Source organism: Gracilinanus agilis, chromosome 5 (genome assembly GCF_016433145.1).
Source record: "Gracilinanus agilis isolate LMUSP501 chromosome 5, AgileGrace, whole genome shotgun sequence".
NCBI classification, from domain to species: Eukaryota; Metazoa; Chordata; class Mammalia; order Didelphimorphia; family Didelphidae; genus Gracilinanus; species Gracilinanus agilis.
The window spans coordinates 215818412-215836976 of record NC_058134.1 but is presented as its reverse complement, the minus strand read 5'-3'; the positions used below and the strand labels follow the sequence as shown (position 1 = coordinate 215836976).

The 18565-nt window shown below is 53.2% G+C and overlaps 1 protein-coding gene across 2 annotated transcripts in view; it reads right to left on the bottom strand.

Moving 5' to 3' along the window:
- Positions 1-7533: 7533 nt before the first annotated feature.
- Positions 7534-18565, bottom strand: part of CBX6 (chromobox 6) — a 17343-nt gene continuing 6311 nt past the window's right edge. Inside the window, exon 5 of one of the 2 annotated variants that reach the window (XM_044678065.1) lies at positions 7534-8571. In XM_044678065.1, the coding sequence (XP_044534000.1) occupies positions 7534-8571 (1038 nt within the window). The remainder of the gene's footprint in view (positions 8572-18565) is intronic. The other variant, XM_044678066.1, reaches the window with a different exon arrangement.

Genomic DNA, 18565 nt, shown 5'->3' with positions numbered 1-18565 from the left:
CTCTCCCCCTTTCCCTCTTTATCTTCCCCCCCCTTCACATACACACATTCAACAAACTTTAGTGGGTTCCAATGACTTCTAAGGTCAAAAGCAAAATATTCTGGCGTTTAGAGCCCTTTAAAACCTGTGCTTTCTCCCCCCCCCCCCCCCCCATTCCTCTTCAGTCTTCTTATCCCTTATGGACCGTTATGGACTGTGATACTGGCCTCCACATCATTCCTTGCATAAAATACTCCATCTCCTGAGCCTGGCTTTCCCCACCGCTGGAATCCTTCTATTCTTCATTTCTGCTGCCTGACTTCCTTCTATAATCTCGCCTTCCACAGGAAGCCTTTACCTACCCCTCCCCTCTGACGGTCCTCAGGTTACCCAGTAGAGCTGTCTGCTTGTTATGTAGGAAAATGAGGCCCATCGTGAGAAAGCAAAGACAGGCCTTTCCCATCAGCTTTCGAAGATTACCTGAGAGACCCTGTGAAAGGACTCGGAGAGCCATGAAGTGCACAAGGCCTTAGTTATCCTGGAGCAGGTCCTCAGTGTTCCCGACAGAAGAGAGAAAGGGACCAGTTTTATCAATGATCTGCAAATGCCATGATTGACTGTATGACCAAGAAATCAAGGTTCCTATTCTTCATCTCTGTGTCATGTGTGCTGGGATCTAGAGTTAAGAGTTGGAGGATGATGGAGAAAGAGGCTCAAAGAGGGGAAAGTGACTCAGCCACTATCATACTGGAGTCACTGGAGTTCCAGATCGAACAAGAAAGCCATCTAGGCCAATCTCCTCATTTGGCAGATGAGGAAGCAGGGTCCCAGGGTGGCTGTCATTCGTGCAGTGTCTCCCAGTGAGAGACACCCCATGCTGTTTGCTTTAGAGGAAAAACGTACCCTTCAGTGTTGGTATCGTGGCTTTTTGTTTTCACACAGAGGTCCAGGAAGCCAAATTGTTTAATCTAGGTAGATTGGAAGGAACTTCATGGATCATTCACCCACACTTGCTCACTTAGTGACGGTGAAACAGGCCCATAAAGTAAATGGGGTTGCCCAAAGTTCATTATTAGAGCTAGAATTCAAACATACATCCACTGACTAAATTGTATAATTTCTGTCATTTGCCTTCCTGGCTCTAAGGTCCCCCCCAGCCCTGACATCCCCTGTTCTGTCTCCCAGCTCTGACACCCTCTGTTCTAGTCTTTCCGGCTCTGCTAATAAAAGTTCTAATGTTCTACATTCTTTAGTCTAATCCAGGGGTCAGCAACGTATGGCTCTTTCTGCAGGAGCCATAAAGTCCATTTTTTTTCAGGCGCTGTTACAGGAGCGGCACTGTGAGCACTGTACGGCTCTCACAAAATTACATTTTAAAAAAGGTGGCGTTTATGGCTCTCACGGCCAAAAAGGTTGCCGACCCCTGCTCTAGTCCATCCCTAACATTTCATGTTCTAACATTCTATGATCTAAGGCCTCCCCTAGCTGACTTTTCACCCAGGTACTTCCCTCTGCCTTTTCACATCTCTATGGCTTCCCCCAAATCCTCCAGAGAGGAAAAGGGCTCTTGACAGCACCATGGGGTGCTTAATTGTTCATCTCTCGAATTGTCTTTTTGTTGTTTGTCTGTTTAAAACTATCCCCTGCTGTCTTAAAATCCACACCGAGTATTGGGTCCAAGGCAGAAGAGCAGGGTCACACAGCCAGGAAGTGTCTGAGGCCAGATTAAAAGCCAGGCCCTCTTGTCTCTAGGCTTGGTGCTGTATCCACTGAACTGCCCCTCTTGAATAACCTCTTACACAGCTTAAGCCATGGATAAATGAGTGCTCAATAAATGTTTTTTGTTCCTTCCTTGTCTCCTCCACAACCACAGCAAGGCATGGTGCTTTAGACAGAAGCTTTCAATTGGAATTTATTGTTCTTCCCAGTTGAGTGTTCCCAGATGGGTCAGAAAACCTCTGACAGGCCATCCCATTGCAGCTGGGCAGGGCTGGGCCTAAACCAGACCACAGAGCTAGCCTGTAGTCCAAGATGCCCCAACAAGGAAGTTCTGCCTTCAGGTTTAGCCCCACAGCCTTCAGTTCAAATCCCCAGTGGCAGGAGGGTTTGTGACAGAATGCCTCCTGGCCTAGGGGAAATCTCTGGCCACGGCTGGGTCTCTGCTTCTTCAATTTGGACTAAGGGGTTAGGCCAGACAGCTTTCGACTTCCTCCCAGCTCCGATACTCCAGGTTCTAAAATCCCAGTTCTCCCATCCCCTGTTCTAAGGTCCCTCCCAGCTCTTATTGACCGACATTCTGTCAGAGGAGCCTGCCATTCGAAGCCTGAGCAGGGGAGAAAGAAGAAGAGGGAAACTGAGGTTGGGATTGGAGCTGGCGGGACTCCTTTGGGCTTGGGGTCTGTCCAAATCTTCACAGGTGCCGTGGTCTTGACTCCCAAGATCAGGATGGAACCATTAAGATGAAGGCACGTCAAGAAGCATGTTTTAAGGAACCTACTATGTGCCAGGCACCAGGCACTGTGGAAATGAAGGTGTCTTCATGTTTGGGAGTCCTCCCGCCCAAATCCATCCTTTAGAAAGAAAGAAAGTCAGAGACACCCCCCTGCAGCCCAGGCTGGGGGCTAGAGGAAGCTGGAGCTTTGGAATGTAACAATTTATTGGGGGGCAAAAATAGGCTTTGAACTCCCCATTCCTGGCATTGATACAATACTGAAGAGCAGCAGGAGAAACAAAATGTACAATACAAGAGTAATTAGCACAAAAACAACCAGGAAAAAAACCCAACGGAACAAAAAATAAAGTCCCAAACCCCGAGACCAACCATCTTTTCCACCGGAAACATCAGCTGGGGAAGGGTGGGCCGGGCGAGGAGGCTGAGGTGCAAAGCAGAGGCAGGGATGTGGGCCGGGGAGGGGGTGCTCTCCCCCTCACCCTGGCCCCCATATTCTCATCCCTAGCCACTGGGAGGGGGGGCCAAGTTTAGCCAGCTGGGAGCTGGATGTTCAAACAGCGAACACAGGAAACCAAGCCAACACACTCCATTTTGGAAATGAAAAGATGACAGGCCCCCCTCCCAAAATAGATATAGATATGTATGTGTATAGATTTATATATAGAATTCATTCGTGCACAATGTTTTTCATTAAATGTGTTTTTCTTAAAAATCTAAAAAAAATGCTAAGATACATGATTCCACCGAAGGGCATGTTTCTCTTTCGTCTCGTTTTGTTTCAGCTTCTAAAAGTGAAAACGAAGTCTGCAGCCCCCCCCTCCCCCGGGCCTTCCAAGCACGCTTGGATGGAGAACGTTGGCACACAGGGAGGTCTGGGCTGGGAGGTGGGCATCGAGTCCGCCTCCCCGTTCCCTCCCTGACCACTCCTCCCCCGAGCTCTGAGCCCCAATCCCAGGGATGCTCAGGCAAGGGTGGGGGGCACGGGACCCTCCAAGCTCCACAGCAGGACGGAAAGGGGGGCTTTCATCAGAAATCTGGGTGGAGAACTTTCTTCCTCCCAAGGTGGAGGCCGGGGACACAGACTGGGTCTCTGAGAGCCCCAGGGGAGGTGACCTCGGGCCAGTGCAGGAGTTTTTTTTTTTTTTTTTTTTGGGGGGACAGACCAAAGCAAGAAGTGCAAAATGGTGGAAGAGACTGGGCTGGCCCTGGACCAGGAGGGCCCAGGCTGCCGGCGCTCCCCTCGTCACCAACAGGCCAGAGCACCCCACTGCCCACCCCGGGCCTTCTCCGCCCCAGCCCTCCCACCCACCTTGGAGGAGGCAGACAAGAGGGGAACTGAAGCTGGCCTTCTGGAGAGCCCAGCCCAGGTCCGGTACTGTGGGCCTGGAGGGATGACCCGTCTGCCCTCCCGTCTGCCCGGGCTTCCTTTTTCTCCCCCTCAAAGAGCAGCACAAAATAGGGCAAAGAATCCCCAACTTGGGAGTCAAGAGATCTGGGATCGAATCCCAATTCTGCCGTTTACCGTGTGACCTTGGCTAAGGTGCTTTCTATATCCGGGCCACAGTCTTCCTCACGTAGGGACCATTGGGGGGCTGGATCTTGACTTCAGGGATGCAGGAACTTCTGCCCAGGAACCAGCCCAGAATGACGTCTTCTAGTCTCAGAGCTGACTGCGGCACAGAGGGTTTGGTGACTTGCCCAGGGTCACGCAGCCAGGATGGGGGGGGCAGCTCCGAGGTAGCCTCTCTGTCTGCCACGCCAGGCTGCCCCTCCGTTGGAAATAGCCACAATACCTGCTCCCACCCCGCTTCCCCAGGACTGAGGCAAGGATGGGGAAAGTGCTTTGAAAACTGTAAAGCGCTATAAAGAGACAGCGGTGCCGGGGCCCCTGCGGGTCCCTCTTTCTCCTCCTCCCGTCCCGGCAGGGGGTGCCACATGCGGGGAGCAGGGCCTGGAGTGATGGCCCAGGGATCCTCCCTTCCTGTGCCCAGCCCCACCCCACGTGCCCCCCAAACCGGTTCACAGCCAGGAGAAGGAGAGAAGGCCCTCTGGGGGAATCCCACAGTCCGGAGACCAGACCTGGCTGTCTCTGCTTCGTTCAGTGACAAGGGAGGACGGTGGGGGGTGGGGAGGACCCCAAAGGCTCTTGTGCCAACATGAGGCTGGGGTGAGCAGGGCTTGGGGGAGTTGGCATACAAAAATAAAAAGAAATGGACTGCAGCTTCTGCCTGGTTAGCAGGCAAAGGGGAAAGCAGCGGAGGCCCTGGGAGGGGGCTGTAGGTGGGGGAGAACCCTCCCCTCTGGGCAAAGATGCTGGGGGGAGGGGGCACCCCTCTGCTCAGAGCCACCCTAGGAGAGGGGAGCCACTCCTGGGCCTGGAGGGTTGGGGTGGGGGAGAGGAATTGATATGTCCTACCTCTAAAGCTCATCTTCCTCCCTGGGGCTCTTCTACCATGGTCCTCCATGGCAGTAGGGGGGTTTCTCTCCCCAAACCCCATGCCCTGGCCTCTCTACCCTTTGGGGCATGGCCGAGGTAAGGGTCCCTCATTGAGGTCTAGCCTATGGGGGAGCTGCCCACCATCTCCCCTTCACCCACAAAATCTGGTCTTGCTAAGTCAGCCTTGCTCAGCACCTAGGCCCGAGCCCCTGGGTTCTCAGACAAAGAAGCGGGGAGCGAGTGGGACCCATCATGGGTGAGCCCGGTGGCGGCGGGACACTGTGTCTCTCGCCTCGTCCCCTTCTTTTCCCCCAGGTCAAGGAGGGTGGGTTGTCTGCAGACCCATTGGGGTCCATACCAACCTCTCTTCAAGCTGGGACAAGAGGAGGGACCCAGGCAGGCTCCCCAACAGCTCCAAGGGCAACTGTGCCATCTCCTCCCTCTCCTGGCTTTCCCACCACAGCTGTGCAATCACAAATATTATTATTATTTCTTAAATATCTCTTTCTTCCCCCTCCCTGGAGGAATTCCACAATATTTTTCTGTCTTTTTTTTCCTTTTCTTGTAAAACTAATTCTTTCGCTCTCCCATCATAAAATCACCTTTGAAAACACGACTTTCCCTCCCCCCCTACCCTTTTTTAAGAAAGAAAAAAAATCTCACGAAGGACAGACTCTCAGAAAACACGTCTCTAGGATCCCCGGGAAACGGCCAGATTTGGGCGCCCAGGTAAACGGGTGGGGAGGGAGGCCAGCTCTTCCGAGAGGGATAGCCGACCGGCACTTGGACGGCCAACCAGCCAGGGGAGGGTTCTGGTCCTTTTCAGCAGGGGAGGAAAGGATGGGCCCGCACGTCCCATGCCCTGCCCAGGCCCACCCAAGGGCCTCCGTCCCTGCCCCTCGCAGGCCAGTGGCCCTTACTTCTAACAAGCCCTGAGGGAGGCCGGGGCGCAACAGGGATGGTCCCAAGGGAGGGGACAGATGAGTTTCCTATTGGGGTTCTCTTTCCGCCTCTCTGATTTCTGGAGTCACTCTACTCCTACCCACCCTCTACTCCCCATAATACACACACAGACAGACCCACAAAACAATGTGTGCAAGGACACACACGCGCACACACACAGGATCAAGCAAGAGCTCTCTCGGATGAGCTGCATCTACTCCCCCAAACAGCTACCCACTAACGAGAACAGCGTATAATCTGGAAAAAACCCTGGCACCCCTTTGCCAGCTCCCCCTTCCTGGGAGCCTCAGCCTCAGATAAGTCATCTGCAAGAGGAGGAAGGCCCCAGGGTCTGTTCCTGCCCATGAGGAATGGGGGGCAAGCCGGGCAGGGGACAGTGAAGGTTTGGGGTCTCCTTCCTCAAAGGCAGGAGACCACACTCTGTGGCCAGCTCTGGAGGTCCCCCAGGCCCAGAGCAAGGAAAAGGCCCTGATGTTGTGGCCAGGCACCCAGCCCGCATGAGAACCCGACTGTAAGACTGAGATCTCAGGGCCCCGGAACCCCCCATGGGGATGCTGGAAGAATTGCTCTGGACAGGAAGCCCAATAACTGCTCTTGCAGCCAATGAAGGAAAGGTGGAAATGAGGAACAGGCTTCTGCCCCCAGAGACACTGGAGCACCAAGAGAGGGGTGTGAGGGGTGGCAAGGGGAAGGATGGGGGACCAGGAAGGGGCCACACCCCCACAGCACACACATACACACACAGGCACATACACGCCAAAATGCGATAGACACACGCAGGAAGGACAGTGTCCCCAGCGGGCTCTGCTAGCACCTTTGGTTGAACTCTGGGGGCCCACTTGGAATCCTGGGTGTCTTTGGAGGTGAGGGGAGGGGGACCCCCCAGCCCATCTCCCCAAGGGGGTTCAGGAAGGAGGAGGGCTGGCAGGAGATCAAGAGGAGGCTGGCCACTAGGAGGGCTGTCTGCCTGGTCTGGATGGACGGCAGGCCAGGGGCTGAGGGGGTGTCCCTGCCTCACAGGGCCCAACAGCTGCCCGGTCTGGGGACACGAAGAGGTGGGACCCCAGATGGGCAGGAAGAAGCCCCCCATTCCCAAATCTAGGAGCGGAGGGGGGCAAAGAGGACGGAGTTAGCACCCAGTCTGGGGAGTGGAGAGGTCTCCAGAGCACCCCTTCAGCTGCCAATTTAGCACCGAGAGTGAATAGCCGTGAGCTCTGGGTACGGTCCCGGTGTGTGTGTGTGTGTGGGGCAGGCGAGGGAGACCCAGAAGACAGGGGAGGGTGCTGTCAGGGTACCAGCTTTGCTGCCTGGGTTCCCTGTGCTGCCAAACGAGTGGTAAGAAGCTAGGGGGCGGCAGCTGTGCGGGATGGGGCCCAGGTGGGTCAGACTGATGGGGAAGGCAGGAGCAAGGAGCCGGGAAGAGCAGGGAAGAGGCGGGACCCTCACCCTCAGACACCCCTCTTCCCCCCTCCTTCCCACACAGTCCGGGGCTCTCTCTCTCAGCTCAGGCAGCCCCGCCCCTTCTTGGGTAGGGGGCCTCAGAGAGAACTGGGGTGCCTGTAAGCCAAATGAAATCAGCAAAAGGCAGGCCGGGAGGCAGGGGAGGGGGAAGAGGCGGGAGAATGAAGGGCACTAGAGGGGATCCCCAAGCTGTGCCGGCCAGCCCTCCACTGCCCCTCGGGGTGGAGACCACGGACTCCTTTCACTTGCTCCCCCCGCCGTTCCCCGGCCCCGGCCCCGCCCCCGCGGCTCCCTGAGCCACCTTCTCAAAATCCTCCGGGTTGCAGAACTCCTTGATGGTGACGGTCAGAAGGTTGCTGGTGACATCCGTGACTACCACGTTGGAGCAGGGCGACATCTCGGGGCGCCAGTCCCCGGCCTCCTGCTCGGGGTCGGAAGAGGAGCCGGGGGGCGAGGATGACGGGGGCGTGTGGCCCCCGTCCCCGCCGCCAGGGGGCGCCCGCTTGCTGGTCGCCGCAGACTCAGGCGGGATGGACAGGTCGAGGACCTCGGACTCGCGCCAGTCGGGGACCGCCGGGCTCAGGGTCTCCGGGAGAAGCTTGGGGGGCGAGTCGTCGGGGTCGGAGGAGGAGTGGGGCGTCGGCGAGGGGCACCCTGAGGAGCCCGAGCTGCGGACGTCGTAGGGGGCGGCGCCCAGGATGAGCCCCCGGGGGGGCGGGGCGGAGCCCTGGGAGGAGCCGGCCTCCGGCTTTCCGGCTGGCAGCGGGGGCGCGGCGGGGCCGGCCGGGGGCTTGTTGTAGATGGAGAAAGCCCCGAACTTCATGTGGCGGAGCTGCGTGCGCAGGACGCTCTCGCTGAACTTCTTGCTCTTGCCGATGACTCGGTTCCGGGAGGGGATCTTGGGGCGAGCCAGGGGCCCCCCGCCCGCGCCGCCGCCGCCGCCTGCTGAGCCCTTGGCGCTCTTGTCGATGACTTTCAGGTTGAGGATGATGCGGCTGCGCTTGGGCTCCCGCGGCTTCACCTTGCGGTTGATGATCCTCACCGTCTCCGAGAAGGGCGAGATGGGAGGCCTCATGCCCGGGCCGGCCCCCGGCCCCCCGCTGCTCTGGGGGTCCGGCCGGGGCAGAGGGCGGCGCGACATACGGTGGCAGCGACGGATGTCCTTCTTGAGCCGATGCACCGCGGCGCTGGAGTGCAGCTTAGGGGACGTCGCGCTGGAGCCGGGCTTGACCGAGAAGTGGACGTCGCCGATGCGCAAGGCCTCGGCCTGGGCACGGGCCTGTAGGGGCGGGAGCAGGGAGGGGAAAGGTGAGAAGCCCACCTGGGGCCGGACCAGGAGGCAGGAGGCCGGCTCTGCTTCTTTGGGCCTCTAACCCCTGCCCAAAAGAGAGGGATGGAGGGCGGAGGGTGGCCGGGGGGGCTCAGTAAATAGAGAGCCAGGCCTAGAGAGGAGAGGTCCTGGGTTCAAATCTGACCAGCTGTGTGACCCTGGGCAAGTCACTTCACCCCCATTGCCTAGCCCTTACCGCTCTTTTGCCTTAGAACCAATACACGATATTGATTCTAAAATGGAAAAAAGAGTTACTTACTAAAAAGGAAAGTTAGAGAGAGGCAGAGGCAGAGCCTGGGAGAAGATGACTTAGGCTGGGACCTGGGGATGGCAGAAAGGGGGCCTGCCTCCCCTGGCTCTCTGCTGCCCTCTGGTGGAAGAGCCAGGCCTCCCTCCCTCCCTCCCTCCATCCCTCCCTGGCTGATTTCACAAAGCCTGGGCTGCTCCTCCTCCTCCTCCTCCTCCTCCCTTCTCCCCGCATGCACGCTCATCTGGCCCTCCCTGGAGCAACAGTCATAATGGTATTTCTACGGAGCTTCAAGATTTGCAAAACCTTTGTCTCTCATTAGATCCTCACAATGACCCTGGGAAGTGGGTAGGATTATTGTCTCCATTTTACAGATGAAGAAACTGAGGTAGATAGAAGTGACTCGCTCAAGGTTACATGGCTAGGAGTGTCTGAGGCTAGATTTCCTAATTCCATATCACATCCCGACTTCCAGCTCCATTCCGTTCCATAGCATGAGAGGCCTCTAGGATGGGCACTGGGTGACTTTAGGTAAGACAGGAGCTTAGAGGTGAATAGGTGATCAGACACCAAGAAAGACAACACCAGGGCATGATACCAGTTAATGAGCATATCAGATGATACATGTGTCAATTGGAGCAAAATATCATGGGGAATCTTGGGGGAAAGGCCCTCACCAACTACGGTGCAACAGGGAAGTTTTCCTGAAGAAGGTGATAGTCAAGTTGGACTCTAAGGCTAGGAGGGGGAATGGAGGACATTCTAGGCAGTGGGAGAAGGGTGGGAAGCATGGAGACATGTATGGGGTAGGGCAGCAAAGAGTCTACTTTGGCCTAATCAGAGAGGAGAAAGGAAGGGGTTTCAGGCAAGGACAGAAAGGCAGGTTGGTTAAAAACAATTTGTGTCTAACCAGAAGATATTGATTCTAGCTACAATCTTCTTTTTGGTTCTTCTTTGTCATCATGGCAGCTAGATGGTATAGTGGATAGGAACACTGAGCTTGGAGGCAGGAAGATGTGAATTCAAATTTAGCCTCAGACAATTACTAGCTTGTGACTCTGGGCAAGTCACTTTAACCCCATTTGACTCCGTTTCTTCATTTGTAAAGTGAGCTGGAAAAGAAAATGGCAAACCATTCCAGCATCTCTGCCAAGAAAACTCCAAAGGGGGTCCAAATAGTTGGAAATGACTGATACAGTATTGTAAATCAAAATCACAGAGCTGGAAGGGTCATAAGAAGCCACTTAGTACAACTTAATTTTCCAGAGGAGACTGATGAAGGTCAAGTGACTTGCCCAAGGTGATCTAAGTAGTAAGCATTGGAGATGGGATTTGACCCTAGATCTTCTGACTCCTAAAGCCAGTGGTTCCCCCCCCCACTATGTCATGTGATTGTAAGTGACTATTAAGTTCATAGCAAAAAAAGAAAACTAATAAAAAAGAAAGAAAAGTAGGTTGGAAATTTGGATTTCAAATGTCCTTGAAGTTGCTAAGCAGCAAAGAAGGTTGAATCTTATCTTGTAAATAATGAGCCATTGCAGATTTTTTAGCAGAGGGGTATAGAGACATCTGAGAATCAGGAAGTTGTTTCCAGCAGGATATGAGAAGAGATTGGAAAGAGAAGAGAGTAGAAACAGAAAGACCTGGAATGGACTGAAATAGTCCACTTGGACATGCATGAGAGGGAGCAAGCCTAGGACTTGGTGTTGTGGACAAAGCAGAAACTTATTAAGTGCTGATTTCACAAATGTAAGTTAAACTTTTAAGTTACACAAATGTAAATTATACAGACGTAAGCTACTAACTTGTAAGTTATAGGAATATAAACCACTAAATGTAAATTATACAAATGTTAGTTACTAGTTATACCAATGTACAACTATGTAAGTCGCACAGAATGTAAGTTACAAATTTATAAGTTACAGGAATGTCAGCTACTAAATGTAAATTATACAAATGTAAGTTACATATGAATGTAAGTTACAAATGTAAGCTACTTACTAAGTGTAAGTTACATGAATGTAAGTTACTAACTACTTACACCAATGTACTAATGCATAAGTTACAAACTTTTAAATTACACAAATATAAGTTACTAGCTTATAAATTATACAAATATTAAATAGAAGCCAGCTACTAAGTATTAGTTACTGAAATGCAAGTTACAAACTTATAAGTTACACAAATGTGTTACTAACTTGTAGATTATAAGAATGTAAATGATTTAAATTTAAGTTACTAAAGGAATAGTCACTGGGTGGGAGAGGGGAAACAAAATACCAGCCCTATTATAGATATTCAGCCTTTTCCTGAGAGAAGATAGTATTGGGTTGGAGGCAGTACAAGGGAGGAGGAAGGGAGATGAGAAACCTGAATTCTTTATATCCCTGACTCCTGACACCACCACCTCCCCATACCCTGCTGCCAGGCTCAGCTGACCTCTGTGGGAAGCTGTGCCTGGAAGGGCCAACCTTAACCATAACAGACATCTGGAAAATGTTGAACGAATGCCATTTCTGCCTTTTGTGAAGTAGAAGCCAGTTCCTTTACATTTATGGATGGCTACCTGGCTACTAAGAACAAAGCCTCTCAGCACATGGAGATGAGAACATCCAGATGCCTTATATTCATCAGATTTAGGACAGTACGGCACAGCAGACCGTACTCTGAGTCAGAGGACCTGGGCTCAGATCTAGTCTCTGCCTCTTGCAGAGCCCCATCTCCCAGACATCTCCGTATCCCAGGGGCCTTTTAAACTCAACTTAAAAACAGAACTCATTCTCTTTTTTCCCCAAACCTTCCACTCTAATAGCTAATGGCACCAACATCCTCCCAGTCATCCAGGGTCACAACCTGGGTATCATCCTCAACTCCTTTCTAACATTCCATCCCTCCTCCCCCCCACATCCCATCTGCCACCAAGGCTGGATTCTACAGTGACATCTCTTGAATACAGCCTATTCTTATCTCCTTACCTCTACCACCACCGTACCCTGGGGCAGGTCCTCATCACCTCATTCCCAGACTATTCCAAAAACTCCCCTCCCCACTCCAGTCCATCCTTTACTCAGTGCTCAAACTAACCTTCCCAAAGCACAAGACTGACCACATCAGCTCACTATTGTCTCCAGGATGAATATAAAATCCTTTTTGCCTTAAAATGCCCTCCATAACCTGAATCCCCTCCTTCCCTTCCAATCTTCTTACACCTCATCCTCACATGAAGTACATTATTTCCCAACTCCAGGCATTTGTCTGCTCTCCTTATTCGATTCTCCCTCCTGGTTTCCCAGCTTCTGCAAGAACTCTTTTCCAGTCCTCCTTCATGTTGGCGACTTTCTTTCTGAAACAGCCCCCATTAATCTTGTGGGAATCTTATTTCTGCCTGGTTGTTTTCATGCTGGAGAGCTTTGTTTGTGTGTCTAGGACTTAGGACAGGGCTGGCACAGCAAGTAGGTTTGTAATCAATGCCTGACCATAGGCCATGCCTCCGCCACTCCCTGGGCCTCAGTATTCTCATTTGTGAAATGTAAAGGTGGAGCGAGATGGTCCTTAAGACAGTGTTCCCTGTTCTGAGGCTGGGGGCCAGGGCTCAGAAGCCTCTCATTTTATAGATGAAGGTACAGAGGCCCAGAATCTGGAGAATGAAGAGAGAACTGGCAAAGGAAGCTGGAAGGGGCTTTGGAGGTCGGAAATTCCAACCCTTTATTTTACAAAAGAGGAACCTGAGGTGCTGGGGGGGGGGGTTCACCCGAAGTCCCATGCTTGTAAAAAAATAGTTTGTAAAGGCTATGGAGGGCCTGGAGAAGGAGCAAGACTAACAACCAGGCGTCACAAAGGCTGGGCAGCCTGGCCAAACACATAGTTCTGAGCATGCTCCAAAGTCAAAGATAAACGGTCCCAGGAATGTGGCCCCCACCCCGGGTCTCGGGCTAGGGCCAATGGGGAGGGAGGCTGGACCTGCCTCCTGCTTCCAGCAGCGCTAGGGCCTTCGCTGGCCAGTACTATCCCTCCCTCCCCCAGAACCTGGGCTCCAAGAGGCCTTAGAGCAGGGAATGTCACGGCAGAGAGGTGGCTGGAAGGGCCCGCGGAGCCTCTCACGGCAAACTGAGGCTCAGACCCAGAGCCCCTGCCACCTTCCCCTGCATCCTCTTGCTAAGAAAGCGGGGCCCCCACCCTCGAAGCCCCGGGAGTCCTTGGAATCACTAAGGACTCATCCCTCCAGCCTCGGCCGGGAGACATCGCCTTCCTGAGCTTCAAATGAGCGGGAAGGGGCCCGAGAGGGAAATCGAAGCTTCTCTCAAGAGGGTGAGGGTGAGGGTGAGGGCTCCGCGGAGCGGGGGATCTCAGCCCCGACCTCCATCTCCGAGTCCGAGGATTTCCTCGGTTTCGAGGCCGAGCCTCTGAGCCGGAACCCTCAGCGTCTTGCTCCACGCGCCTAACACGCCACGCCCCCCCCCCAACCGGCGGACAAGGCACGTGTTTGATAAATGCCCCTTCCGTCCTCCCCGCCCCCAACCTCGCTCCTTTCCGCCGGCGATGATCCTCCTGGCCACACGGTGGCACTAGAAGCCTCCCTGGCACCCGGCCCAGATCAGGGCGTCAGAGCAAGTACTTTACCAAGAGCCCCTCCCGGGGCCTACGTAGTTACAAGGATGACGACAAGCCAGCTTAGGTGGGGGGCGGGGAGGGAGCAGGGAGGAGGGAGAGGAGGAGCAGCAGCAGCGTTTACTAAATGAATGAATGAAGGCGCTGCCGATGGGTGACACAAGGGACCCTTCAGGCTCTGGTTCTCTTTCCTCGAATTTACAAGGAGCCAGGTGAGCCTCGGGAGGCCTGGGTTCAAATCTGCCCTCGGAGGCTGAGAGGGGGTGTCTACTAGAGTGCCCCGCCCCCTGCAGGTGCTTCATGGATGTGAAGCTGTGTGACCCTCGAGCAGGTGAATTGGCCTCTCTGGGCCACCGACAGAGGGCAACACTGACCTCAGGGTGGGGAAGGCTTTGCAAGTTCACTGACGCTATTATTACCGCCACAGCAATGGGGTGGTGGGGGTGGGGTGGCGGAAATAGCCCTCAGAGGTGCCCAATTGAAGCCCCCAACTCGGAACCTCGGTTTTACCGCCTGTAAAATGGCTGCTCTGACACCTTGTGTGAGAGCAGCCATTTGGTCCACATGATGCTCACGTGAGGACTTTGCGGGCCACATCCCTATCCTAGAGCCTCCAAAGGAAGTGGCGGCATCAGATCTGTCTTCCTACCTCCCACCCCCACCTCCTATAGGCCTGGGGCTGCGACTCCAACTTGCACTTATTAAGCGCTGGCAGTATACAGAATCCTGCACTTACTAAGCACCTACAGTATGCAGAATTCCGTGCTCAGAGCCAGGGAAGCCAGGAAGATTAGGTGAGATGTTTCCACCCTCATTCACAAACGGCCATTCAGCAAACATTCATTCTGCACCCACTGTATGCCCCATCTGCAGGGCTGCAGAGAAAATTGGGGCTTAATAAATAATTTGTTTGAGATTTCTGATGTGGGGGAGAAGGGAGGGAACAGACTCTGGCCCCTCCTTCAGTGGGGGAGGTGGAACCCTCCCTTGGCCTCAGTTTCCCCCTCTGTAAAATGGGAGGGTCTCACAGGTCCATCTCTAAAGTCCCTTCCAGCTCAAACATTCCCAGCCTTAATTCATTCAACAAACATCCCACAGGGATATTTCCTATCTCATCCTTCCTTACTCTCTTCTGTGGCCTAGCCAAACTGGCTTACATGGGGGAGGGGAGCGCAATCTCCTTTCTCCAAACCTTTGCCCAGGTCATGCCTCCTGCAGGAATGCCCTCCCTTCTCACTCTTGCTTCTTAGATCTTCAGAACTGAGCTCTGGCACCAACTTCTCCACGACGCCCTGCTCAATCACCTCCCGACCAGCCCAGGACGGGTATCCTGCCCCTGCCCACGACTCACACACCAATAAGCAATGACAATGTGCTGTAAGAGGATTGGAGTGGAATTGCAGGGAAGGATGCCTTCCAGCTGAAGAAATCTGGGAAGATTTCCTGGAAGAGGTGGCTTGAAGGAAGGATGGAATTTCCAGAGGAAGCATTTGTTAACTTTAAGCTGAGGGGAGACTCTCATCACCTGATATCACAGTAAGAGAGGGAGAAAAGGGCCCTGGGAGGCCTTCCAGTCCAACACCCCCATTTTACAGAGGGGAAACTGAGGAATAGGGGTGGGGGGTTGGCCCAGGGGCACCCAGGCAGGATCATAGGACCCTGAAAGGGATCTCTGGTCGCCTCATCCAAACCCTTCCATTTCACAAATGAGAAAGTGACTCTTCCAAGTTTAGCCTACTATTGTCAGTGGTAGGATTTGAACCCCAAGCCCTCCCACCTCCAAGTCTGGCACTGTGGCACCCAGCTGCCTAAAGGGGTCTTGGAGGGTGGAGAACAATAACTGCTCCCATTTCTATAGCTCTCAGTTCCAATAATAATTAATAAGGCTGAGGCAACTGCAGATAGAGCTCCAGGCCTAGAGATGGAAGGTCCCGAGTTCAAATCTGGCCTCAGGCACTTCCCAGCTGGGTGATCCTGGGAAAGTCACTTGACCCCCACTGCCTAGCCCTGACCACTCTTCTGCCTTGGACCCAATACACAGTAGTAATTCTAAGATGGAAGGTGAGGGTTTAAAAATTATAATAAGGCAGTGAAGAGGTGCCATCCTGCAGTCAGGAAGGATCACCTTCCCAAGTTTAAATCCAGTTCCAGGCACTTACTAGTTGAATGACCCTGGAAGAGTCACTGCACCAAAGTGGCCTCAGTTTCTTCATCTGAAAAATGAGCTGGAGAAGGAAATGGCAAACTGCTCCATTATCTCTGTCAGGAAATCCCCAAAGGGCTCAGGAAGAGTGGGAGGACCCTAAAATGGCTGAACAATGAGGAACAATCACGCCATATAAAGCTGTGAAGGGCTCTGCCACTAAGGGAGGCACCCGCCGCTTCTTGTCCCCATTTCACAGATGCAGATGGGAAAGCCAAGGGGAGGTGACTCGCCCAGGGTCACTCAGGCAGCAGGGACAGTATTAGAACCCAGGATGTGTGACTCTCAAGGCCAGCGGCGCTCTCCAGTTCTCTTGGTGCTAAGGAATTGGAGCCCCATCCAGATTTCTTCATTTCCTTCCTCCAGAGCCGGCTCTGGGGTCTCGTTCATGACAGCTTTGCCCCTCTTGTGGGGTGGACGTGGGAGGGCTGGCACTGGAGTCAGAGGACCTGGGTTCAGATTCCAGCTCTGCCGCCTGTGGGACCTTGAGCGAGTCGCTTCCCTGCTATGATCCTCCGTCTCTTCCTCTGAGGACTGTGCCAGGGATAGCCAGGCTGAAAGTTCCTTGAGGAAAGGAGCTGCGAAATCTACGGCTGGAGGGGCCCGAGAGACCCTTCACTTTTACAGATGAGGAAACCAAGGCCGGAGGAGAGGAGCTTGGAGCAAGGAAGGACCTTGGAGGCCCACAGGGTGAACCCTTTCATTTGACAAAGTCCCGGGCCAGCTCACGCCCCCTCTCCAAAGTCATCCTCAGGCCCAAATTAGTCCCTCTGCCCTTTCACTTAAAAAGACAAATAAATGCCTCGGAGTCCCCCAGGGAGAGCCAAAGGAGGCACAAAACCCCAGAATAGAAAAGGACCTTCGAGTGAGTCTGAGCCACTCTGAGTGAGTCTGAGGGCTGTTCAGGGAGAGCCACTTCGCTGCCTCTCTCTCTAGGCCTCAGCTTGCTCATCTGTAAAATGAGTCATTGGGCTGGACGCTCCCCTCTGGCTCTCTGGCTCGAATTCTAAGGGACCCAGGGATTATCCCCGCAGCACTGTAGAGAGATATATGGTTTTTTATGATTTTTAGTTATATACAGTTATATATACCTATAAAAACTATATAGAATTCTATTTAAACTATAAAATATGTATAAAACTTCATATAAGTATAAAACTATACATAAAATATATAATTGTATATAAAAACTATATAAAATACATATAACTATATAAAAACTATAACTACATCTAATAACTATATATAGAGCACTCCTAATGGGGGGAGTGTAGGGTGGGGGGGGGGAACAGTCATCTAGTCTCTGCTTGAATACTTGCAGGGATGGGGAACTCACTACCTCACAAAGCAGCCCTAACTGTTGGGGATTTCTTAGGCCTGCCTCCTGGACAAGCCAGTGATTCAGATTCTTGTTCCCCAAAGCAGACAGGTAGCATGCTGTTTTCCCAGGCAGCTTTCTCTATTGCTCAGAAGGACCTTCATGTCTCAATCAGGTTCTTAATTCAATCTTGGGTGAAGTCAAAAAAGGGGACTTTTCTGAAGAAAATGTGACTGGCTTCTCTTCTGGGCACTGCCACTGGCATCTGTGAGGTGGCAGGCAAGTGGGCCTTCCTTTTTCTTTTCTTAAATTCTTCTCTTCGTCTTAGTGTCAATTCTAAGGCAGAAGAGTAGCAGGGCCAGGCAACTGGGGTTAAGTCATTTCCCAAGGATCACAGCTAAGAAATGTTTAAGGCCAGATTTGAACCCAGGTCCTCTCAACTCCAGACCTGGCACTCTATCCACTGTGCTGCCTGGCTGCTGTCAAGTGACTCTTTCTGAGGCTGATTGATCAAAACCCAGAAAATGATCCCTAAATATCTCCCCCACTGCTCTGCTTGCTTCCTTGTAAATCGAGGGGGTGTGGGATAGAGCAGGGGCTTAATACATGCCTACTCCCCCCCAACCTCGACTGCTACCCAGGTTCTGATTTCCACACTCTGCTTCCCACTTCTCCGTCTGCAGCTCCCACAGACACCCCTCGCCTCTGCCAGGGCAGAGCCCTCTTTGACCCCTCCCACCTCCCCTGTACCCCACAGAACAGCAGAGGCCCCGCTCAGAGCCTGAATGGCAGTGACTTCCCCTCTGTGACTCTGTTTCCTCATCTGTAAGACGGTGCTGAGGCCCTCTGGACACCCCACCTAACAGGGCAGTCTTGGAATAAACAAGACATTCGACATGCTGAGGCTTAATAAATACAGAATTGCTTCCAAACCCGGCATTTCCCAGGATACTCGGGGTCTTCAGAATCCCCATTTTCCAGCATTGGAAAGTGAGGCCACATAGAGCCCAAGGACAAATGGTGGTGGTGAGGGCACACACTGGAACCCAGAGCTCCAAACTCCCAGGTCCAGACCTATTCTACTACATTGCAACCCTTACCAGTCCCTCTTGGTGCCTCCCCATGTCAGGGATCACTGCACCATCAGCCTGGGGCCCTGAAGAGCTCCTTATGCTAGAGGCTCCCTCCTCTGCTCTTCCCCCAAAGGGAAGAGACCTTAGAAGCTGGGATTCCCCTAGAGAGTCTAGCATTAGTCACCTAACATCAGCACACTAAGGGACCCCAGAACCTGGGATGCCACAGCTCAGAGCCAGCTGAGAACGTCAGAGCTTGGAAAGCCTTGAAGAAGGGAGTGTCAGAGTTGGGAGGGAGCTTAGAACAGGGAAGGTCTGAGCTAGGAGGGAGCTTAGAATTAAGAATGCCAGAGCTGGGAGGCAGCTTAGAACAGAGGATGTCAGAGCTGGGAGGGAGCTCAGAACAGGGGATGTCAGAGCTGGGAGGGAGCTCAGAACAGGGGATGTCAGAGCTGGGAGGGAGCTCAGAACAGGGGATGTCGGAGCTGGGAGGG